The sequence below is a fragment of the Carcharhinus amblyrhynchos genome, chromosome 5 (genome assembly GCF_965287045.1).
Source record: "Carcharhinus amblyrhynchos chromosome 5, sCarAmb.v2.hapA, whole genome shotgun sequence".
In the NCBI taxonomy this organism is placed as follows: domain Eukaryota; kingdom Metazoa; phylum Chordata; class Chondrichthyes; order Carcharhiniformes; family Carcharhinidae; genus Carcharhinus; species Carcharhinus amblyrhynchos.
Window position 1 is genome coordinate 5,549,686 of NC_137328.1, and position 21,857 is coordinate 5,571,542.

The 21,857-nt window shown below is 47.8% G+C and overlaps 1 protein-coding gene across 3 annotated transcripts in view; it reads right to left on the reverse strand.

Annotated features, from left to right (window-relative positions):
• The window catches only part of LOC145343385 (coronin-2A-like), a 127,651-nt gene that overhangs the window by 35,223 nt on the left and 70,571 nt on the right, over window positions 1–21,857 (reverse strand). Inside the window, exon 1 of one of the 3 annotated variants that reach the window (XM_080189599.1) lies at window positions 13,141–13,235. The exons of 1 other annotated variant lie outside the window; for it this stretch is intronic. In XM_080189599.1, the coding sequence (XP_080045725.1) occupies window positions 13,141–13,224 (84 nt within the window). In that variant the 5' untranslated portion in view covers window positions 13,225–13,235. Of the gene's footprint in view, window positions 1–3,679; window positions 3,865–13,140; window positions 13,236–21,857 lie in introns of those variants that run through there. One more of the 3 variants, XM_080189602.1, reaches the window with a different exon arrangement.

The window sequence follows — 21,857 nt, forward strand, 5'->3', positions numbered from 1 at the left end:
AGGTGGCTCCGATAATGATCTTGCTAATTTACCGAATTAAAATTGCTCCTTTTAGTCCTGAGATGTAATTTGTACTTTAAACACATTAACCTTAATTATCACATATTACATCGCATCAACTCGCTCAGTATCTAAAGCTGCCAGAATCTTATATTCTCAAAACAAACCAACTATTAATAATGGAGTGGTTGGAGAGAGGACATTGCTTTGCTAAACATGGACTCAGTGTGATTTCATGCTATTCCCTCCTGGAGGCCTGGTACAAAGTACAATATGACATAAATCTTTGAGTATAAGTGGTGGAGGATTTTCCACAATACGGGTGTGGGGACTGTCTCCTTGTGCTACAATAAGATCACAGAATTCCTATCCCCCACAATGGCCAATACACCCAACCTGCACATCTTTGGAGTGTGGGAGGAAACTGGAGCACCTGGAAAAACCCACGCAGATATGGGGAGAATGTGCAAACCTCACACAGACAGTGACCCAAGCCGGGAATCGAACCCAGGTCCCTGACTTTGTGAGGCAGCAGTGCTGACCACCGTGCCACCCATATAGTGGGGAATAAAGCACAGAGCTGGCCACACAGTTTCCCAAAGCATGTTTCTGATCATAAGGTCATTACAGGAGGTGGCACAGTGGTTAGCACTGAAGCCTCATCGCGCTGGGGACCCGGGTTCGATTCTCGGCTTGGGTTACTGTCTGTATGAAGTTTGCACATTCTCCCCATGTCTGAGTGGGTTTCCTGCGGGTGCTCTGGTTTCCTCCCACAGTCTGAAAGACGTGCTGGTTAGGGTGCATTGACCCGAACAGAGTGTGGCGACGAGGGGAATTTCACAGTAACTTCATTGCAGTGTTAATGTGAGCCTTACTTGTGACTGATAAATAATCAATAAATAAGATAGGAGAAAAACTCCAAACTCAGGTCAACTACAATTTTGCATTTATATAGCACCTTATCCCAAGGTTACTCGAACTTGAGCGCACAACCTCAGGGTGAAGGGATGCTCCTTTAAAACTGAAAGGAGGAGAAATTTCTTCAGCCAGAGGATGGTGAATATGTGGAACTCATTGCCGCAGAGGAAGCCAGGTCATTGAGTGTCTTTAAGGCAGAGATAGATAGGTTCTTGATCAATAAGGGGATCAGGGGTTATAGGGAGAAGGTAGGAGAATGGGGATGAGAATCATATCAGCAGGACTGAATGGCAGAGCAGGTTCGATGGGTTGAATGGCCTAATTCTGCTCCTACATCTTACAGAATCACAGAGGTTTACAGCATGGAAAGAGGCCCTTCAGCCCAACTTGTCCATACTGCCCTTTTTTTTAAAAAACTGCTAAGCTAATCCCAGTTGTCCGCATTTGGCCCATATCCCTCTATACCCATCGTACCCATGTGACTATCTAAACGCTTTTTAAAAGACAAAATTGTATCCACCTCTACGACTACCTCTGGCAGCTTGTTCCAGACACTCACCACCCTTTGTGTGATAAAATTGCCCCTTTGGATCCTTTTGTATCTCTCCCCTCTCACCTTAAACCCATGCCCTCTAGTTTTAGACTCCCCTATCTTTGGGAAAAGAAATTGACTATCTATATTGTCTATGCCCCTCATTATTTTATAGACCTCTATAAGGTCACCCCTCAGTCTCCTACGGTCCAGAGAAAAAAGTCCCAGTCTATCCAACCTCTCCTTACAACTCAAACCATCAAGTCCCGGTAGCATCCTAATAAATCTTTGGTCTTATGGTGCTCACAGGAGCAGAATGAGTCAGAGACACATAGAGATATTAGGCCACATGGTCAGAAACTTGGTCACAGAGATAAGAAGCAGAGTAAAAGATGAGAGATTTGAACCACAGGGGTGTAGAAGAGATGATACATTCTCATCCTCTGCTCCCCTCTCTGAGCCCTGTCTCTCTGCTGCCTCGATGACCCCATACATCTGAGGGAGTGGGTCACCCAGACCTGAAACGTGAGCTCAGGTTCCACCTCCCCGCAGTGGCCAGCCGACTGCCGAGCCTCCCCGGCAGTTTCTGTCTCAGTAACTCGACAAACCAAGTGGAGAGTCAATTGTTTGCACATCAAACAGGCAGCAGAGGCAGAGCTCAGCTGATCTACAAAACGGGCTGGTGCAGAAAGGAAAGAGGGGGGTCCAATTTCATTAAAGGGACAAGTACAGAGAGGAGCGGAAGGGGGGGGGCACAGGGGTGCGGAGGCTGGAAGTCAAAAATATCCTGGGACCAGGGCTCATGAATAGAATCTGGTGAACTGGGGCGACGACAATAATCTCTCCCTCAATGCCAACAAAACAAAGGAGATTGTCATCAACTTCAGAAAGTGGAGTGGAGGACGTGCCCCTGACTACATTAAATGGGGATGAAGTAGAAATGGTTGAAAGCTTCAAGTTTTTAGGTGTCCAGGTCACCAACAACCTGGTCCCCCCATGCTGACACTATAAGAAAGCCCACCAGCACCTCTACTTTCTCAGAAGACTGAGGGAATCTGGTATATCAGATACAACTCTCACAAACTTTTACTAATGTTGTATGTAGCTTGGAATGACTCCTGCTCTGTCCAAGACAACAGAAATCTACAAAGGGTCGTGAACAAAACCCAGTCCATCACTCAAACCAGCCTCCCATCCATTGACTCTGTCCACATTTCCCACTGCCTCAGAAAAGCAGCCAGCATAATTAAGGACCCCCCACGCATCTCGGACATTCTCTTTTCCACCTTCTTCCATCAGGAAAAAGATACAAAAGATATCGGGCGGCACGGCACCACAGTGGTTAGCACTGCTGCTCCACAGCTCCAGGGTCCTGGGTTCGATTCCTGGCTCAGGTCACTGTCTGTGTGGAGTTTGCACATTCTCCTCATGTCTGCATGGGTTTCCTCCGGGTACTCCGGTTTCCTCCCACAGTCCAAAGATGTGCGGGTTAGGTTGATTGGCCATGCTAAGAAATTGCCCCCTTAGCGTCCAGGGATGCGGAGGTTAGAGGGATTAGTGGGTATAATATGTAGGGATATGGGGGTAGGGCCTGGGTGGGATTGTGTTCGGTGCAGACTCGATGGGCTGAAGGGCCTCTTTCTGCACTGCAGGGTTCTATAGTACAAAAGTCTGAGTTCACGTAACAACCGACTCAAGAACAGCTTCTTCCCTGCTGCTGTCAGACTTTTGAATGGACCTACCTCGCATTAAGTTGATCTTTCTCTTACACTCTAGCTGTGACTGTAACACTGCAGTCTGCACTCTCTCCTTTCCTTCTCTATGAACGGTATGCTTTGTCTGTATAGCGCGCGAGAAACAACACTTTTCACTGTATCCCAATACATGTGACAATAATAAATCAAATCAAATCAAAATGTTAAAAAGTGTTGCCAGTTCTCTGAACACAAACTGTGTACGAGGACGGGTTTGAACAGAATGAACACCAGGGGGAGGTGGAGATTCAAGACAAAGGATGATTTCAGATTTGCAAACAATCCTTCTGCTGAATTTGAGGGTAGAATTCAAGATTGTGCATTATCTCTGGGATTGTCCTGGCTGGACGGGTGGGAGGTGGGAGGTGGGGGGGGAGGTGGAAACGTCACAACACAAAACAAATGTCATCTTACTCTGGAGATCTAAATCTGAAACCGTGAAACCAGCAAAAAGAGAAGGCAACATGGTACTCACCCTTCCTGCCTCTCTGAGTCAAGACTTTAAAAGAGGGAAAACAAAATATTCAGACAAAACATTTAGCCCAGGCACAGCTCCCATTTCACTCTCCCCCCCAGCCCACGGCCAAGAGTCATCGCTGGGTGTCTCTTCCACAAAGCAGTCCACTCAACAGAGAGATCAGCTAAAGCAGGCAGGTTAGATCACACACCACGAGAGTGAAGCCTTGCTTGCCTTTTCGACTGGGTGGGGTCCAAATTCTCCGTCACTCCGGTGGACTAAGCCATTGGAGGTTTTGGGCTGAACTCTCAATTTGCCTGAGGGCAAAAATGTGCTCAATGCATCTCTCCTTCAGCCACCTCCCCCCACTGTACCACTCGAGGGATCGGGTCAGGTGGGTTGTTTGGAGTTCGCACACTCCCTCGAAGCTTTGACTTCACCTCTGCACGCTCCCTATGGAGCTTCTCATCGAGTTCAACACTTCTCCAAAGAAACCCTCTCCATTTTGGTCCGTCACAAGCCAGGACCTTGCACAGGTCAGTGAAGACGTTCGACCTGTTCAGGGAAGCTTTCAGGCCAGAGAACCATAGGATCCCTACAGTGCAAAAGGAGGCCATTCAGCCCATCGGGTCTGCACCAACACAATCCCACCTATCCCCATTACCCTATAATCTCATGCATGGTTAGCTCTGCTGACACCAAAGGGGCAATTTAGCACGGCTAATGTACCAAACCTGCACAGGAAGAACAAAGAACAATACAGCACAGGAAACAGGCCCTTCGGCCCTCCAAGCCTGCGCCGCTCATTGGTCCAACTAGACCACTCTTCTGCATCCCTCCATTCCCGGTCTGCTCATGTGACTATCCAGATAAGTCTTAAACGATCCCAGCGTGTCCGCCTCCACCACCCCGCTCGGCAGCGCATTCCAGGCCCCCACCACCCTCTGTGTAAAATACGTCCCTCTGACATCTGAGTTAAGCCTCGCCCCCCCCCCACCTCACCTTGAACCTGTGACCCCTCGTGTTTGTCATCTTTTGGACTGTGGGAGGAAACCCCACCCAGACACGAGGAGAATGTGCAACCTCCACACAGACAGTGGCCTAGGCTGGGAATCAAACCTGGGTCCCTGGCGCAGTGAGGCAGCCGTGCTAACCACTGCGCCGCCTACTCCTTAACTACCAGTTCCATAAAACATCTGGCACTGAGGATTCCCAGGCATTCTTTTACCCTAACAGTGCCCAGAAACATATCCACTTTATTTGTACAAAGTACATATCCGGTGTCAAGTCAGCTCACATAAGATTTCAACGAGCAATGCATCAAGCCCTAACATGCCACAAGACAAAAATGATGCACAGAACATTTTGTACATTAATTGAGATCAGAATTACTTGACAATGGCAATAAGTTCAGGTTGTTGGAGTTAGGAGCATTGTAAACAGATGTCCCCCCAATAGTGATGTTTTACTATTGTGGTCTCAGAATTATGGAATCCCTATAGTGTAGAAGGAGGCCATTCAGCCCATCAAGCCTGCACCAAACACATTCCCACCAAGGCCCGATTCCCATAACCTCACATATTTACCCTGCTGGTCCCCCTGACACTAAGGTCAATTTAGCATAGCCAATCAACCTGACCCACACATCTTTGGGCTGTGGGAGGAAACCAGACCACCTGGAGGAAACCCACGCAGACACGGGGAGAATGTGCAAACTCCACACAGACAGTGACCTGAGGCTGGAATTGAACCTGGATCCCTGGTACTGTGAGGCAGCAGCGCTAACCACTGTGCTGTCCCTCTCAATGTGAAAGAGGCAAGATTCACTTGTATCAAGCACAAACACTAGGCCGGCAGTTCTAGAGCAGCACTCCCACGGTACTGCACTGACAGAGATGCTGTCTTTCGGATGATCTGATCATTTCTCAGCCTTTTGGTTAACATCAAGCGTCAGATGAAGCCCGAGTTGGGGGTGGGGGGGGGGACAATGCCTCATCTTTTCAGCTTGGATCTTGTTTGTCTCTATTTTGGGGACCATGAACTGGATCCAATTTGAATTGGAACTGGTTTCTGCAGCAAGCAAGGAGATGGATTAAGGGCTTGCCCTGTCCATTCTGGCTTTGTAACTTGAAGAAAGCAGTCACAAACTTTTAAAAAATATTTTTAAAAAGATGTCCGGGTGGAACATAAGGTCCCACGGCACTACTTTGAAAAGCAAGGTTACTGTCCCCAGGTGGTCTGGCCAATGTCTATCCCTCACCAAGGCACCACTAAAATAATTGACTAATAGACCATCGCTGTTTGTGGGATCTTGCTGTGTGTAAATTGGTTGCCGCGTTTCTGACATTATGACACTTCAAAAAGTATTTCGTTGGCCATGGAGGATTTGAGTTGTCTTGAAGTCATGGAAGGTGCTACGCTAACAGTCGTCAACAGGGGTTTGAGTCAAAAATCTTCAGACCATGAAGAGTTTGCAATTAGATTAAGGTGCCTGAAGGTTTATTACTTCTATTTATGGCTGGAACTCACTCACCACCCCATCTCCCTTCATCTGGGGATCAGAGAGATGGGGTCAGATCAGACTCAACGTGATGGCTACTTCTTACTCTCTGTATTGCTCAGTGAAGGAAAGCAAGGGAACTCTAGCAGTAACCCACAGCAGAGTGGCACAGTGGTTAGCACTGCTGCCTCACAGCGCTGGGGCCCGGGTTCGATTCCCAGCCTGGGTCACTGTCTATGTGGAGTTTGCACATTCTCCCCGTGTCTGCGTGGGTTTCCTCTCCCAGTCCAAAAAGATGTACAGGTTAGATGGATTAGCCATGCTAAATTGCCCCTTAGTGTCCCAAGATGTGTAGGTTTGATAGATCGGCCAGGCCAAATTGCCCCTTAAAATCAGAGGGACTAGCAGGGTATGTGGGGTTACGGGGATAGGGCCTGGGTGGGATTGTTGTCAGTACAGGTTTGATGGGCTGAATGGCCTCCTTTTGCATTTTAGAGATTCTGTGATTGTAGTCATATACTGTGCATGGACCAGAAGGAGCCACTCTTGACTTGTTGATGTCCAACTGCAACACAATAGAATAGAGGAACCCTCATCCTGACCAGGGAGGTGGTGGCATAGTGCTAATGTCATTAGTAAGCCAAAGGTCCTTACTAACACTCTGGGGACAGGGGTTCAAATCCCACTGTGGCAGCACGAGTTAAATAGCAATACATCAAAGTGACAAATCAAGATACTGGTTAAACATTTGGTCCTGTCTCTGGGATGTTCCCGGCAGCAGAGAGAGTGCAGGGCATGTAAAAACCCTTTTAACATTGGCAAGCCACTCACTGTATGGGACAGTCAATGGCCCACCATTGAAGAAATTGTTTAATTGGATTAAGAATGTCTTCTACAATACAATTTCCTTCTTAGGCAGTGTCCTCTGGATCGGGAGTGACTTGCTTCCATTCCGGTTCAACACATCTTGACGGACAACAAATACTGGCCTTGCCAGTGACACCCACATCCCATGGAAGAATAAACAGAAAGGAAAGTTAAGGTACTGCACTGGAGAGCTATATCTCAACTCCGAGGCACGGACTGCAAAGCAATTGTTCTGTTGACATTGGAATCTTTGATAAATGGTCAGAGAAGGAGGCTGGAGAACGCTGGAATATTTCACTCAGGTAATGACAAAGGTGCATACAATATGTGAAATTGTTACAGGTTGTACTGCCATTTCCTCGGTCTACGTGCTTGGCAGCACTGCTGCCTCACAATGGCAGGGACCCAGGTTCGATTCCCGGCTTGGGTCACTGTCTGTGCAGAGTCTGCACACTCTCCCGGTGTCCGCGTAGATTTCCTCCGGGTGCCCCGGTTTCTTCCCACAATCAGAAAGATGTGCTGGTTAGGTGCATTGGCCATGCTAAATTCACCCTCAGTGTACCCGAACAGGCCCCGGGGTGTGGCAACTAGGGGAATTTCACAGTAACTTCATTACAGTGTTAACGTGAGCCTTACTTGTGACTAACGATTAAACTTTTAACTGTACTTAAATTGCGGCTTCTTGTCGGTTCCTGTCCCGGCAAGTTTTAAGCTCGAGACTGGATAAAACACAGCCCCACTTTTTCTTGTAAATAACTATGCAAGACACCACAAAAGAGAAGGTATGTATTCTGAGAAATGCAACATCTCTTCACCACCCCATCCGTCCCCCTCGCCTTCCCCTCCCTAGGTTAATTGGGCCATTGTTTTCAAATCATGAAGATTACAAACTCTGCCAAATCTTCAACCCTGCGGAGTCTGCATTTGTTCAACAATCCCAGAGGAAACATGTGGAACGCTGAAACCAGAAAGGAATGTTGGCAATGCAGGGCAGATGAGTCAATAGTTGAAAAATCTAACCACATTCGCACTCAGGTAACATCCTTCATTCATTCTATCCAATACTTCATTTCAAAGATTACCGATTTCCTGAAACGACCCATTAACTAGATTGTACATCACTCAGTGTGGGCCACAGTTTAACTCATTCAAAGTTTATTTATTAGTGTCACAAGCTGGCTTACGTTAACACTGCAGTGAAGTTACTGTGAAAATCCCCTAGTCGCCACACTCCGGTGCCCGTTCGGGTACACTGAGGGAGAATTTAGCACGGCCAATGCACCCTAACCGGCACGTCTTTGGACTGTGGGAGGAAACTGGAGCACATGGGGGAAACCCACACAGACACAGGGAGAAAGTGCAGACTCCACGCAGACAGTGACCCAAGCCGGGAATCGAACCCAGTCCCTGGTGCTGTGAGACAGCATGACTAAATGAACTCTTAAGGTGCCTTTTTTTATTCATTTGTGGGACATGGGCATCGCTGACTGGGCCAGCATTTATTGCCCTTCCCTCGTTGCCCTCGAATTGAATGACCTGCTTGGCCATTTCAGAGGGCATTTTAAGATTCAGGCCAGAATTTTACCATCCCACCCGCCACGTGCGAGGGGCGAACCATAGAAAGGTCCGTTGACTCGGGCGGGATTTTATGGCTTCGCTTGTCCCAAAACTGTAAAATCCTGCCCTCAACCACATTGCAACAGCTCTGCAGTCATATACAGTTCAGACCAGGTAAGGATGGCAGATTTCCTACCCTCAAGACATTAGTGACCCAGATGGGTTTTTCCAACAATTGGCAATAGATTCATGGCCATGAGTAGATTCTTAATTCCGGATTTTTTTTATTGAATTCAAATTCCACCATCTGCCACAGCAGGATTCGAACCCGGGACCACAGAACATTAGCTGAGTTTCTGGATTAATAGTTTAATGTTAATACCATTAGGCCATCGCTTCCCTCCTGCTAAGGAAATCTGGCATGTCAGCTACAACTCTCACCAACTTCTACAGATCCGCCATAGAAAGCATTCTTTCTGGTTGTATCACAGCTTGGTCTGGGCTCCTGCTCTGCCCAAGACTGCAAAAAACTACAGGGTCAGACTTTTGAATGGGCCTACCTTGCATTAAGTTGATCTTTTCGTACACCCTAGCTATGACTGTAACACTACATACTGCACTCTCTCATTTCTATGTCTGTGGACGGCATGTTTTGTCTGTGTAGCGCACAAGACACAATACTTTTCACTGTATATTAATACATGTGACAATAATAATGCATGTGACAAATCAAATCCAAGGAAAAAGGTCATGAATGTAGCCCAATCCATCACACAAACCAGCCTCCCATCCACTGACTCTGTCTATACTTCCCACTGCCTCAGCAAAACAACCTGCATTTATTGCAAGTCAGGAGGAATGTTTGGAATTGACATAGAAACATAGGAACTGGAGGCAGCCTTTGATCCCATTACCTCAAGTGCTCTTTCCAGCCCCTCTTGAATACATTTGTATTGTATTTAGTTTGTTTCTGAGAACTATCTTTGAGATCTGGTTCGGCGCTGAATGCAAGTTCTAGAGCTTTGTTTTAAGCATGCACACTTCCTTTTGTAAATATCGCACTGACACTTAACACCGATCGTTTGCAAACCCCTAAACACCAAATGTATTTGTCCTCAAACATTCAACTGTCACTTACATGGGATCTAAACAGGAACTGAACCTGCACAGCGAGTAATAGGCCCACCTTGTACATTCAAAACAGCTGAAGTCTCTTTGATTGGAAAAGTAAATAGCAGTGCCCAACTGGGGTGGAAGGTACATTGCCATTCGGGCTTTAGTTACACTGCGGCTCCAACACAAAGTGATTCTGAAGCTTATCAGAAATTAGGAAATAGCTGATTCAGAAAGCTAATAGAACGTTTTTGCTTATTGCCAGGGGAATTGTATATTTGATTTATTATTGTCATGTGTATCAGTAGACAGTGAAAAGTATTGTTTCTTGCACAGACAAAACATACCATTCATAGAGAAGGAAATGAGAGAATGCAGAATGTAGTGTTACAGTCATAGCTAGGGTGTAGAAAAAGATCAAATTAACGCAAGGTAAGTCCATTCAAAAGTCTGACAGCAGCAGGGAAGAAGCTGTTCTTGAGTCGGTTGATCTCAGACTTTTGTATCTTTTTCCCGAAGGAAGAAGGTGGAAGAGAGAATGTCCGGGGTGCGTGGGGTCCTTAATAAAATGGTCTCTCTTGAACAGATCTTAATCATTGCTCTCATTTTCTGCTGTTGCCAGTCGCACCTCTTCCGGACCAATCTGTTTCCCCATTCAGATTTCCCCTTTTCTACATTCTATCTCTGTCCCGTTACACCCACCACCGCCCCCCACCCCCCAACCCCCACCCCCACCCCACCCCCCACCCCACCTCCACACCTTCATTTGTCACAGCTTTGAACTTGTCTGCTGTTTGGCCATTCGCACCCTTTATTCTGACTCTGGACTGCCATTAGCAGCCTTTCCCCTGGTTTCTGTGGCTATAACTCACCTTTCATTCCCTCACCCTGCAGTACAAATATCTCCCACTTTCTGTGCCTTTTAGCTTTGACAAAGGGTCACCTGGACTCGAAACATCAGCTCTTTTCTCTCCTTCCAGAGAAGGAAGGAGGGAAGGAGAGAAAACAGCTGAAGGACCTGCTGAGATTTTCCGGCATTTTTTTCTTTTGGACCAATCTGTTGTTTTATTACCATCCCCCTTACACTATTACCCCTTTATCCCATTTAATCCACGTTCCACTCCACCGCAGCCCCATCTACTCTCCCAGATCCTTTCCTCTTTCTGCCTCTGCGGAGAAGCTACTATCGTTTTCACACACTTTATAAATAACGTTCCACTGTTACCAAATGATGAACCCTCTTGACTCTGTCCTCAGCAAATCCTGGATTTCCTGAGCTTATTAAAGGCCTTGAACCAGGCCCTCTCGTGTTTATGTAGCAGGACGTTAGCTTTTGGCTGGAATTCTCCAGCTGTTCACACCAGGTCCTGCCAGCGGCGCACCCCATGCCGTGAGTTTTCCAGCAGTGTGGGATGCCTTTGTTGGGAATTCCCATTGATGGCTACAGGACCAGCGGATCCCGTCACCAGTGACTGGCATGCAACATCCCGCCACTTGGAAAAACACTGAGGGGAGGCCAGGGAATTTCGCCCTTTATCGCAAGTAAGGCTTACATTAACACTGCAATGAAGTTACTGTGAAACTCCCCTAGTCACCACGCTCCGCTGCCTGTTCAGGTCAATGCACCCAACCAGCATGACTTTCAGATTGTGGGAGGAAACCGGAGCACCCGGAGGAAACCCATGCAGACATGGGGAGAACATGCAAACTCCACATAGACAGCGACCCAAGCCAGGAATCGAACCCGGGTCCCTGACTGTGCCACCACTGGGGAGTACTGGGCGTACTGTGAACAACTCTACTCTCTTAACAAACGATACACTTGTTTTCAGGCAAATGAAACAATGGATTGATTCCTGCAGGGCTAAGAGGATTGTCCTGTGATGAGGAATTGCGTGAACTAGACCAGTGTAACCTCAGATGAATGAGAGGGAACCTTATTGAGATGCAAAGCTCTTAAGAGACATGAGAGAATCTATGTTTGGAGGACACTCCAGCGCAGGACCGAGAGAGAGCTACACTGGCTTTTGCACTGAGGGCCTCTGTAATAACTCTATGGAGATGAAGGTGCTGTCACCAAGTTACTTTATTTACATCTTACACAGCCAGCTCTCCAGTTGCTTGCTGCTGAATGCAGGCTGGGAGTCTGACTCACCTGCTTTAAATAAGGAACATGAGGCTCCCCGGTTTAACCATCTATTAGGACTCATCAGGCAGTTCATACTCTAGCAAGCCAACCCCATTAGTCTGGCTGGAGTCATCACAGACTACCTGCTCTCTCAGGCAGAGGTTAATGGCCCCATTATGTTATTTTGAGAAGAGAAGGGGAGTGAACCCTACTATTCCAATCAATGATTATCCCTGGAATCATGAAGCTCAACGATGCCCAAAGATGCAAGGGTTAGGTGGATTGGCCATGCTAAATTGACCCTAGTATCAGGGGAACCAGCAGGGTAAATATGTGGGGTTATGGGAATAAGACCTGGGTAGGATTGTGGTCAGTGCGGGCTGAATGGCCCCCTTCTGCACTGTTGGGATTCCATGATTCTATGAAAACACAATTTCAAAATTATGCAATCTGGCAAGATTGAAATTGGTACCCGATGCGTTATGCAATCAAGTGACCTAATTCCAGCCTGTTTTCCCAGAGGCTGTGTCACCTTACAGTGACAAAGAAAACAGTAAACCTCGTGACACTGCCAAACCCTCATCAGGTACCAAGCTGGAGGAGCGCACCATTGCAATGGTTATTAAACTGTAACTCAATAAGAACAGCTGTGCGAAAGATAAACCTATCCAAAACAGAGACGGTGGGGTTCCTCTGAACACGTCTTAAGTGCAAGATGACTTTAAGTTTAATGTTTTAAGTTTATTTATTAGTGTCACAAGTAGGGTGACATTAACACTGCAATGAAGTTACTGTGAAAATCCCCTAATCCCCCCTTTAAGGGTCTTGTGGAAGTTTCTGACTTACATGGAGGATTTTTAAACATAAACTTGCAAATGAGACACCTCACAGATGCCCGATTCTTTGGTCATCAGAATCCTGACCTGTATTTTACATTTGTTGAGATGCTGAAGCTACCACAGAAATCATCTCATGAACTTGTATTCATAAAGCACCATTAACACAATAGGCAGGGATTCCCCAACCATGCCCACGGCTGGGATTCTCCAGCTCCGCTGCAGTGAATGGAGTTTTGGCTGAGTGCCGAATTCTCCGTTCTCGCCGACCAGTAAAACGAATGCTTCAGAGGGACGTTACCAAACAACTTCAGGAAATTTGGCATGTTTGCTACGACTCTCACCAACTTTTATAGATGCACCATAGAAAGCATTCTTTCTGGTTGTATCACAGCTTGGTATGGGCTCCTGCTCTGCCCAAGACCGCAATAAATTACAAAAGATTGTGAATGTAGCCCAATCCATCACGCAAACCAACCTCCCATCCATTGACTCTGTCCGCACTTTCCATTGCCTCAGCAAAGCAGCCAACGTTATTAAGCACCCCACGCATCCCGGACATTCTCTCTTCCACCTTCTTCCTTCGGAAAAAAGGATACACGAGTCTATATGATTCCATACCAACTGAGTCAAGAACAGCTTCTTCCCTGCTGCTATCAGAGTTTTGAATGGACCTACCTTGCATCAAGTCGATCTTTCTCTACACCCTAGCTATGAGTAACACTACATTCTGCACCCTCTCCTTTCCTTCCTTTCTGTGTAGCATGCAAGAAATAATACTTCTCACTGTATACTGATACACGTGACAAAAATAAATCAAATCAAATACATTGGTCATTGAGGCATATAGGGAAACATAAGGGCTGATGGCCATAAGCTTGATCAAAGAAGCAGGTTTTAAAGAGTGTCTTATAAGAGGAAAGGGAAGTAGGGAGGCGATAGCAGCACAAAAAACTGCAAAGGGTTATGAATGTAGCCCAGTCCATCACGCAAACCAGCCTCCCATCTATTGACTCTGTCTACACTTCCTGTTGCCTTGGGAAAGCTGCTACTATAATCAAGGACCCCACGCACCCCAGACACTCTCTCTTCCGCCTTCTTCCGTTGGGAAAAAGGATATAAAAGTCTGAGGACACGTACCAACCGACTCAAGAACAGTTTCTTCCCTGCTGCCGTCAGACTTTTGAATAGACCTATCTCATATTAAGCTGAACTTTCTCTACACCCTTGCAAAGACTGTAACACTACATTCTGCTCCCTTTCTTTTCTATGAACGGTAAGCTTTGTCTGTATAGTGCGCAAGAAACAATACTTTTCACTGCATACTAATATATGTGGCAATAATAAATCAAATCAAAGTCTGGCACATAATGTTAATGAGATACATCCCATACACACAGTGGTGTAAGAATGACCCAGACACAGGGTCAGTGTGGTTCTGAGCCATGGTACCATTCTGTAACCCTCCCAATATTAATCTGAACTAAAACTGACAGATCGATGTTTACATGTTTTCAGAGTGTAACTGGATTACGTCCACAGCTGCTCACTGCCTGCAAGGCTTGGTTCGTTTTCTCTTGTTAAGTCAGAAAATTAAATGTGATTCATGCGACAATCAGCAGACACAAATGTTGTGGTGCATTAGCCTCACACACACACACACTGACCGAGCTCAACCTCTGAAGGAACTGGAGAGAGAGAGTATTGGATTTCAGTGCCATCGCTCGTGAACCCTGGACATCAATAGGTGTGAGTACAGTTGCTGTTTGTAAAGCAAGGGAGGGTCACACACAAATTGTGCACCAAAGCTCCCACACATTCATAAAAACACAGAATCCCTACAGTGCAGAAGGAGGCCATCGAGTCTGCACTGACCACAATCCCACCCAGGCCCCATCCCCACACATTTACCCCACTAATCCCTCTAACCTACACATCCCGGACACTAAGGGGCAATTTGCATGGCCAATGCACCTAACCCGCACATCTTTGAACTGTGGGAGGAAACCGGAGCACCCGGAGGAAACCCACGCAGACACGGGGAGAATGTGCAAACTCCACACAGACACAAGGTGGGAATTAAACCCAGGTCCCTGACACTGTGAGGCAGCAGTGCTAACCACTGTGCCAGCCTTAAAATTTACTTACTAATGTCACAAGTAGGCTTACATTAACACTACAATGAAGTTACTGTAAAAATCCCCTAGTCGCCACACTCTGGCACCTTTTCAGATACACCGAGGGAGAATATAGCATGGCCAGCGCACCTAACCAGCACTTAAAGTTTATTTATTAGTGTCACAAGTAGGCTTATGTGAAAACTGCAATGAAGTTACTGTGAAAATTTTCTTTTAGTCTGTGGGAGCAAACCAGAGCACCCTGAGGAACCCATACAGACATGGGGAGAACATGCAAACTCCACACAGGCAGTGTTTGGGGTTGTACCTCATTAACCTTATGTGCACAAGGATCAAAGCCAGGAATCGAACCCAGGTCCCTGGTGCTGTGAGGCAGCAGCGCTAACCACCGTGCCACCCACATGGTTTGGACTATTAGCTTTTGATGTTATTTGAGGAATTAAAGTTGGCCAGGGTCTCAGGTGAACTCCAGCCACCTTCCCTCCTGAATTGTGCTATTCGGCCTTGAACTTTCACCCAGACAGACAGGAAGAGTCCATCAGGAAAACAGGACAACGTATCACTGGGGAGAGTGCAGAGGAGATTCACCAGGATGCTGCCTGGGATGGAAGATTTAAATTACAAAGAGAGGTTGGATAAACTTGGATTGTTCTCACTGAAGCAGAGAGAACTGTAACACTACATTCTGCACTCTCCCGTTTCCTTCTCCATGAATGGTATGCTTTGTCTGTGTAGCGTGCAAGGAAGTACGTTTCACTGTATACCAATACGTGTGACAATAATAAATCAAATCAAATCAAGAAGACTGAGGGGGTGACCTGATTGAGGTGTACAAGATTGTGAGGGGCCGCGGGCAGTGTGGATAGGGAGCAGCCGTTACCCTGAGTTGTAGGGTCAGTTACGAGGGGACATGTGTTCAAGGTGAGGAGGCTGAGGGAGGATGCGAGGAGAAACTTTCTTACCTCCCCGAGGGTGGTAACAGTGCAATAGCACAGTTCAGGAGGGAATGCGCTGCCTGGGAGGGTGGTAGAGGCAGGGTGCCTCACACCCTTTAAAAAGTACCTGAACGAAACACTTGGCATGTGGTAACGTTCAAGAGTAAGCGCTGGTAAAAGAGATTAAACGGGAGGTCAGGTGTTTCTCCACGTGTCGGTGCAGACTCGATGGGCCTTTTCCACGCTGTACGAATCTATGGAACTTGCATCTACATGGCACCTTTAACATAGGGAAGCCTCGCAAGGTCATTTACAGCAGCTTTATCGAGTTATTATCCAGCTTTATCAAGCCACGGTAAGGAAATAAAAACAGAACATGCAGGATAAACTCAGCAGGTCCAGCAGCATCTGTGGAGAATGGAACCGAGCTAATGTTTCGATCCAACCTGACTTATTTTTCACAACAAGGAGATGGTAGGACAAGGGTAAGTCAAAGGTGTAGGATATAAAGGGCATCTTAAAGGAGGGGGAAAAGGCCGAGAGGTTTAGGAAGGGAATTCCAGAGCTAGGGACCGAGGCAACCAAAGGTGCAGCTACTGATGAGGGAGGAATTAAAATTGGGGATTGAGCAAGAGGCCAGAATTGGAGGATGGCCTACTCCTGCTCCTAGTTCTTATGTACAACTGACTCAAGGATAGCTTCTTCCCTGCTGCCATCAGACGTTTGAATAGACCTACCTTGTATAAGGCTGATCTTTCTCTGCACTCTAGCTATGACTGTAACACCTTTCCTGCACACCTTTCCTTCTCAAAGAATGGTATACTTTGCCTGTACAGCGCGCAAGAAGCTGTGTACTACATATTGTCACTGTATACGTGTGACAATAATAAATCAAATCAAACCAAACAGGTGGCACAGGGAGACAGTGGTTGGCGCTGCTGCCTCACAGTGCCAGGGACCCGGTTTCAATTCCCGGCTTGGGTCACTGTCTGTGTGGAGTTTGCACATTCTCCCCGTGTCTGTGCGGGTTCCCTCCGGGTGCTCCGGTCTCCTCCCACATTATGAAAGACGTGCTGGCTAGGGCGCATTGACCCGAACAGGCGCTGGACTGTGGCGACAAGGAGAATTTCACAGTAACTTCATTGCAGTGTTAATGTAAACCTTACTTGTGACTAATAAATAAACTTTAATAAGAAAAAAAACTTCCAAATCAAATCATACGGGGGGGAGAAAGGAATCGAAAGTTATGCTGATTGGGGGTGGGGGGGGAGGTGACAGAGTAGAAGGAGGCTTGACTGGAGTGTGAAGAGCTAGCACAAACCCGGGCCGAATGGCCTGCTTCTGCACTGTGAATGCTGTGCGATTGAGCAAAAGGGCATTGTTGCAGCCGTCAGGTTAATGCCCAAAGGGAGGCCAAGGGTCATTTTTTTAACGAAAGGAAGGAGCTGGCCAGTGCACTTGGAGCTCCGGTTGGTGTGACTTGTACAAAGCTTCGAAAGGTTGAGCAGGGTACAGTACGGTGAAGGTACAAATACGCTGGATGATTCAGTGAAGGGTTCAGCTAGCAGGAAACCTGCAGCTCTGCACCGCGGATAATTTTTTTCATCAGCTGCCAAGCATTTTTTTTTGGGGGGGGTGGTGGGGGCGGGAAGGTCGACAGCTCCAAAAGGTCTGCTCGAAAGCCGCTTGGTCAGAGGCCGGGTCTCAGTCCGTGTACTGGCAACCCATCGCTCGACTGAAAATGACCCCCCCCCCCCCCCCCTCCACCCCCTCCACCCCCCGGCTCACAGGGGCCGCCTGCCTTTGTTCTGAGGACGAAATGATATTCATGTAATCAGATCCACGCACCCATATGCCACACAAAGGGCTGGCAAGCCACAATTACACACTTGTTCAGGCCGCCACTGTTTGGCTGATTTGCATTGGTCGTGGCTGACAGAATTTTAGCCTCACAATGGTCACTATTTGAGAAATGCGGCCGTGGTGGCCTTCACCCACAAACCGGCCCCTTAAAGTCCAGCGACACTCTGCGTTGAGTAGTCTTTATAACCCAGCTTCAGTTACCACACAGGGCCAACAAACCTGCCAGCTTACAGCAAGAAAGAGGACAGAGAGAACCCAGAGATGCCAGATCTTGAGGAAGAGCAATTGACTGCATTCACACAGGATCCCTACAGTGCAGAAGGAGGCCATTCAGCCCATCGAGTTTGCACTGACCACAATCCCGCTCAGGCCCCATTCCCGGAACCCCACATACTCACTCTGCTAATCTCTCTGACACCAGGGTCAATTTAGCATGACCAATCCACCCAACCTGCACATCTTTCGGACTGTGAGAGGACACCAGAGCACCCGGAGGGAACCCACGCAGACATGGGGAGAATGTGCAGACTCCGCACGGACAGTGACCCCAGGCCGGAAATTGAACCTGGATCCCTGGTGCTGTGAGGCAGCAGAGCTAACCACTGTTAGGTTTATATATGGGTTTTGATATTGAGATTGGCAAAATCACGAGGGGGTTGGGACAGAATAGATGGGGAGAAACAGGTCGCAGTGGTGAAAGGATCAAGAGTGAGAGGGCGCAGACTTAAGATAACAGGTGAAATAAGCAGTGGCGACTTGAGAGAAACCTGTGCAGCGAGTGGTTGGGGTTTGGAATTTGTGTGTGTATGGTGAGGGCAGACTCAATCAAGACATTCAAAAAGGAATTAGGAGGTTATTTGTAAAGGAAGGATGTGGAGTGTCACTGAGAGAAGGTGAGGGAGTAGTACTAGGTGAATTGCTTATTCGTAGAGCCAGTACAGACACGACGGGTGAAGGGGCCTCCTGTGCTACAACAATTCTGAAGTGATACAGCACCTTTCATGATCTCATTGCACTTTACAAAAGCACTCTCTCCCTCAATGTCAACAAAACAAAGGAGATTGTCATCGACTTCCACAAGCGTAGTGGAGAACATGCTCCTGTCTACATCAATGGGGGCAAAGTAGAAAGGATCGAGAGCTTCAAGTTTTTAGGTGTCCAGATCACCAACAACCTGTCCTGGTCCCCCCCCCATGCCGGCACTATAGCTAATAAAGCCCACCAACGCCTCTACTTTCTCAGAAGACTAAGGAAATTTGGCATGTCAGCTACGACTCTCACCAGCTTTTACAGATGCAACACAGAATGCTTTCTGGTTGTATCACAGCTTGGTATGGGCTCCGGTTCTGCCCAAGATCACAAGAAACTACAAAAATCGTGAATGTAGCCCAATCCATCACGCAAACCAGCCTCCCATCCATTGACTCTGTCTACACTTCCCACTGCCTCAGAAAAGCAGCCAGTGTAATTAAGGACCCCACTCACGCCGGACATTCTCTCTTCCACCTTCTTCCGTCAGGAAAAAGGTACAAGAGTCTGAGGTCACGTACCAACCGATGCAAGAACAGCTTCTTCCCTGCTGCTGTCAGATTTTTGAATGGACTTACCTCGCTGATCTTTCTCTGCACCTTAGCTATGACTGTAACACTATATTCTGCACTCTATCCTTTCCTTCGCTGTGAACGGTATGCTTTGTCTGGATAGCGCGCAAGAAATGATACTTTTCACTGTACGTTAATACATGCGACAATAAATCAAATCAAATTTTGAGATGCAGGCGCCATTGAGAGAAACATGCTGTCAATTTGTGCGCAGAAGGTTTTAACAAACATGGCGGCGATGACCATCTGTTAAATGTTGATCGAGGGATGAATGTTGGCCAGGACACTGGGGAAAACCCCCTGCTCGTCTTCAAAATAGTGCTGTGCAGTCTGTTACACAGAGTCCCGAGCAGGCGGGACTTTGCTTTTCGAAAGGAAACATGAGGAGCTGTCCTCGGAGTCTTGACAAACATTCATTCCTCTAACAAACATTTAACGGAACGTCTGGCCATTGCCACACCGCGCTCTGCGGAGTCTTTCTGTGCACACGTTGGCGGCTGCATTTCCCCCATTACCACAACCACTACACTTCAGCAAGTAAGTCATCACTTCCCGGATATTCCCTGCTCTCATGCCAGGCTCTCCAAGAAATTAAAGCAAATTTAAATTCCAAAAATAGCTGCCAGAGCCAAAACGGATGCGTTGGATTTTCCGAAGCTCAAAGTATTATTCCTCTGTACACAATCACTCCAGATATGACTCTGTACACAGGAGGATTATTTCCAGCATTGCCACAACAGCGCTCAGCATGCATGGCTACAACAAGATCTGGAAAACATCCAGGCTTGGGTTGACAAGCGGCAAGTAACATTCACGCCTCACAAATATCAGGCAATGACCATCACCAATAAGAGACACTCTATCCATCACCCCTTGACATTCAATGGTGTAACCATCACTCCATGCCCCACTGTCAACATCCTTGGGGTTACCATTGACCAGAAACTCATCTGCACTCACCACATTAACACAGAGGCTACAAGAGCAGGTCAGAGACTAGGAATACTGCAACGAATAACTCACCTCCCTGACTCCCCAAAGCCTGTCCACCATCTACAAGGCACAAGTCAGGAGTGTGAGGGAATACTCCCCACTTGCCTGGATGGGTGCAGCTCCAACAACACTCAAGAAGCTCGACACCATCCAGGACAAAGCAGCCCCGCTTGATTGGCACCACATCCACAAACATCCACTCCCTCCATCTCCAACGCTCAGTAGCAGCAGTGTGTACCATCTACAAGACGCACTGCAGCAATTCAATAAAGATCCTTAGACAGCACCTTCCAAACCCATGACCACTTCCACCTAGAAGGACAAAGGCAGCAGATACATGGGGACACCACCACCTGCAAGTTCCCCTCCCAGCCACTCACCATTCCTTGGCCGTTCCCTGGTCAAAATCTTGGAATTCCCTCCCTAACGGCATTGTGGGTTACCCACAGACATGGACTGCTGCGATTCAAGAAGGCAGCTCGCCACCACCTTATCAAGGGCAACTAGGGATGGGCAATAAATGCTGGCCAACCAGCAGGGCCCATATCCCACAAATGAATAAAAAAAAACAGGATCCAGCACACAACGCTACACAGCACCCAGCACACATGGCTACACAGCACCCAGTACGCATGGCTACACAGCACCCAGCACGCATGGCTACACAGCACCCAGCACGCATGGCTACACAGCACCCAGCACACATGGCTACACAGCACCCAGCACACATGGCTACACAGCACCCAGCACACATGGCTACACAGCACCCAGCACACATGGCTACACAGCACCCAGCACACATGGATACACAGCACCCAGCACACATGGCTACACAGCACCCAGTACACATGGCTACACAGCACCCAGCACACATGGCTACAACAGCACCCAGTACACATGGCTACACAGCACCCAGCACACATGGCTACAACAGCACCCAGTACACATGGCTACACAGCACCCAGCACACATGGCTACACAGCACCCAGCACACATGGCTACACAGCACCCAGTACACATGGCTACACAGCACCCAGCACACATGGCTACACAGCACCCAGCACACATGGCTACACAGCACCCAGCACACATGGCTACACAGCACCCAGCACACATGGCTACAACAGCACCCAGCACACATGGCTACAACAGCACCCAGTACACATGGCTACAACAGCACCCAGTACACATGGCTACACAGCACCCAGCACACATGGCTACACAGCACCCAGCACACATGGCTACAACAGCACCCAGTACACATGGATACAACAGCACCCAGCACACATGGCTACACAGCACCCAGTACACATGGCTACACAGCACCCAGCACACATGGCTACACAGCACCCAGCACACATGGCTACACAGCACCCAGCACACATGGCTACAACAGCACCCAGTACACATGGCTACAACAGCACCCAGTACACATGGCTACACAGCACCCAGCACACATGGCTACACAGCACCCAGTACACATGGATACACAGCACCCAGCACACATGGCTACAACAGCACCCAGTACACATGGCTACAACCGCACCCAGTACACATGGCTACAACAGCACCCAGCACACATGGATACAACAGCACCCAGTACACATGGCTACAACAGCACCCAGTACACATGGATACAACAGCACCCAGCACACATGGATACAA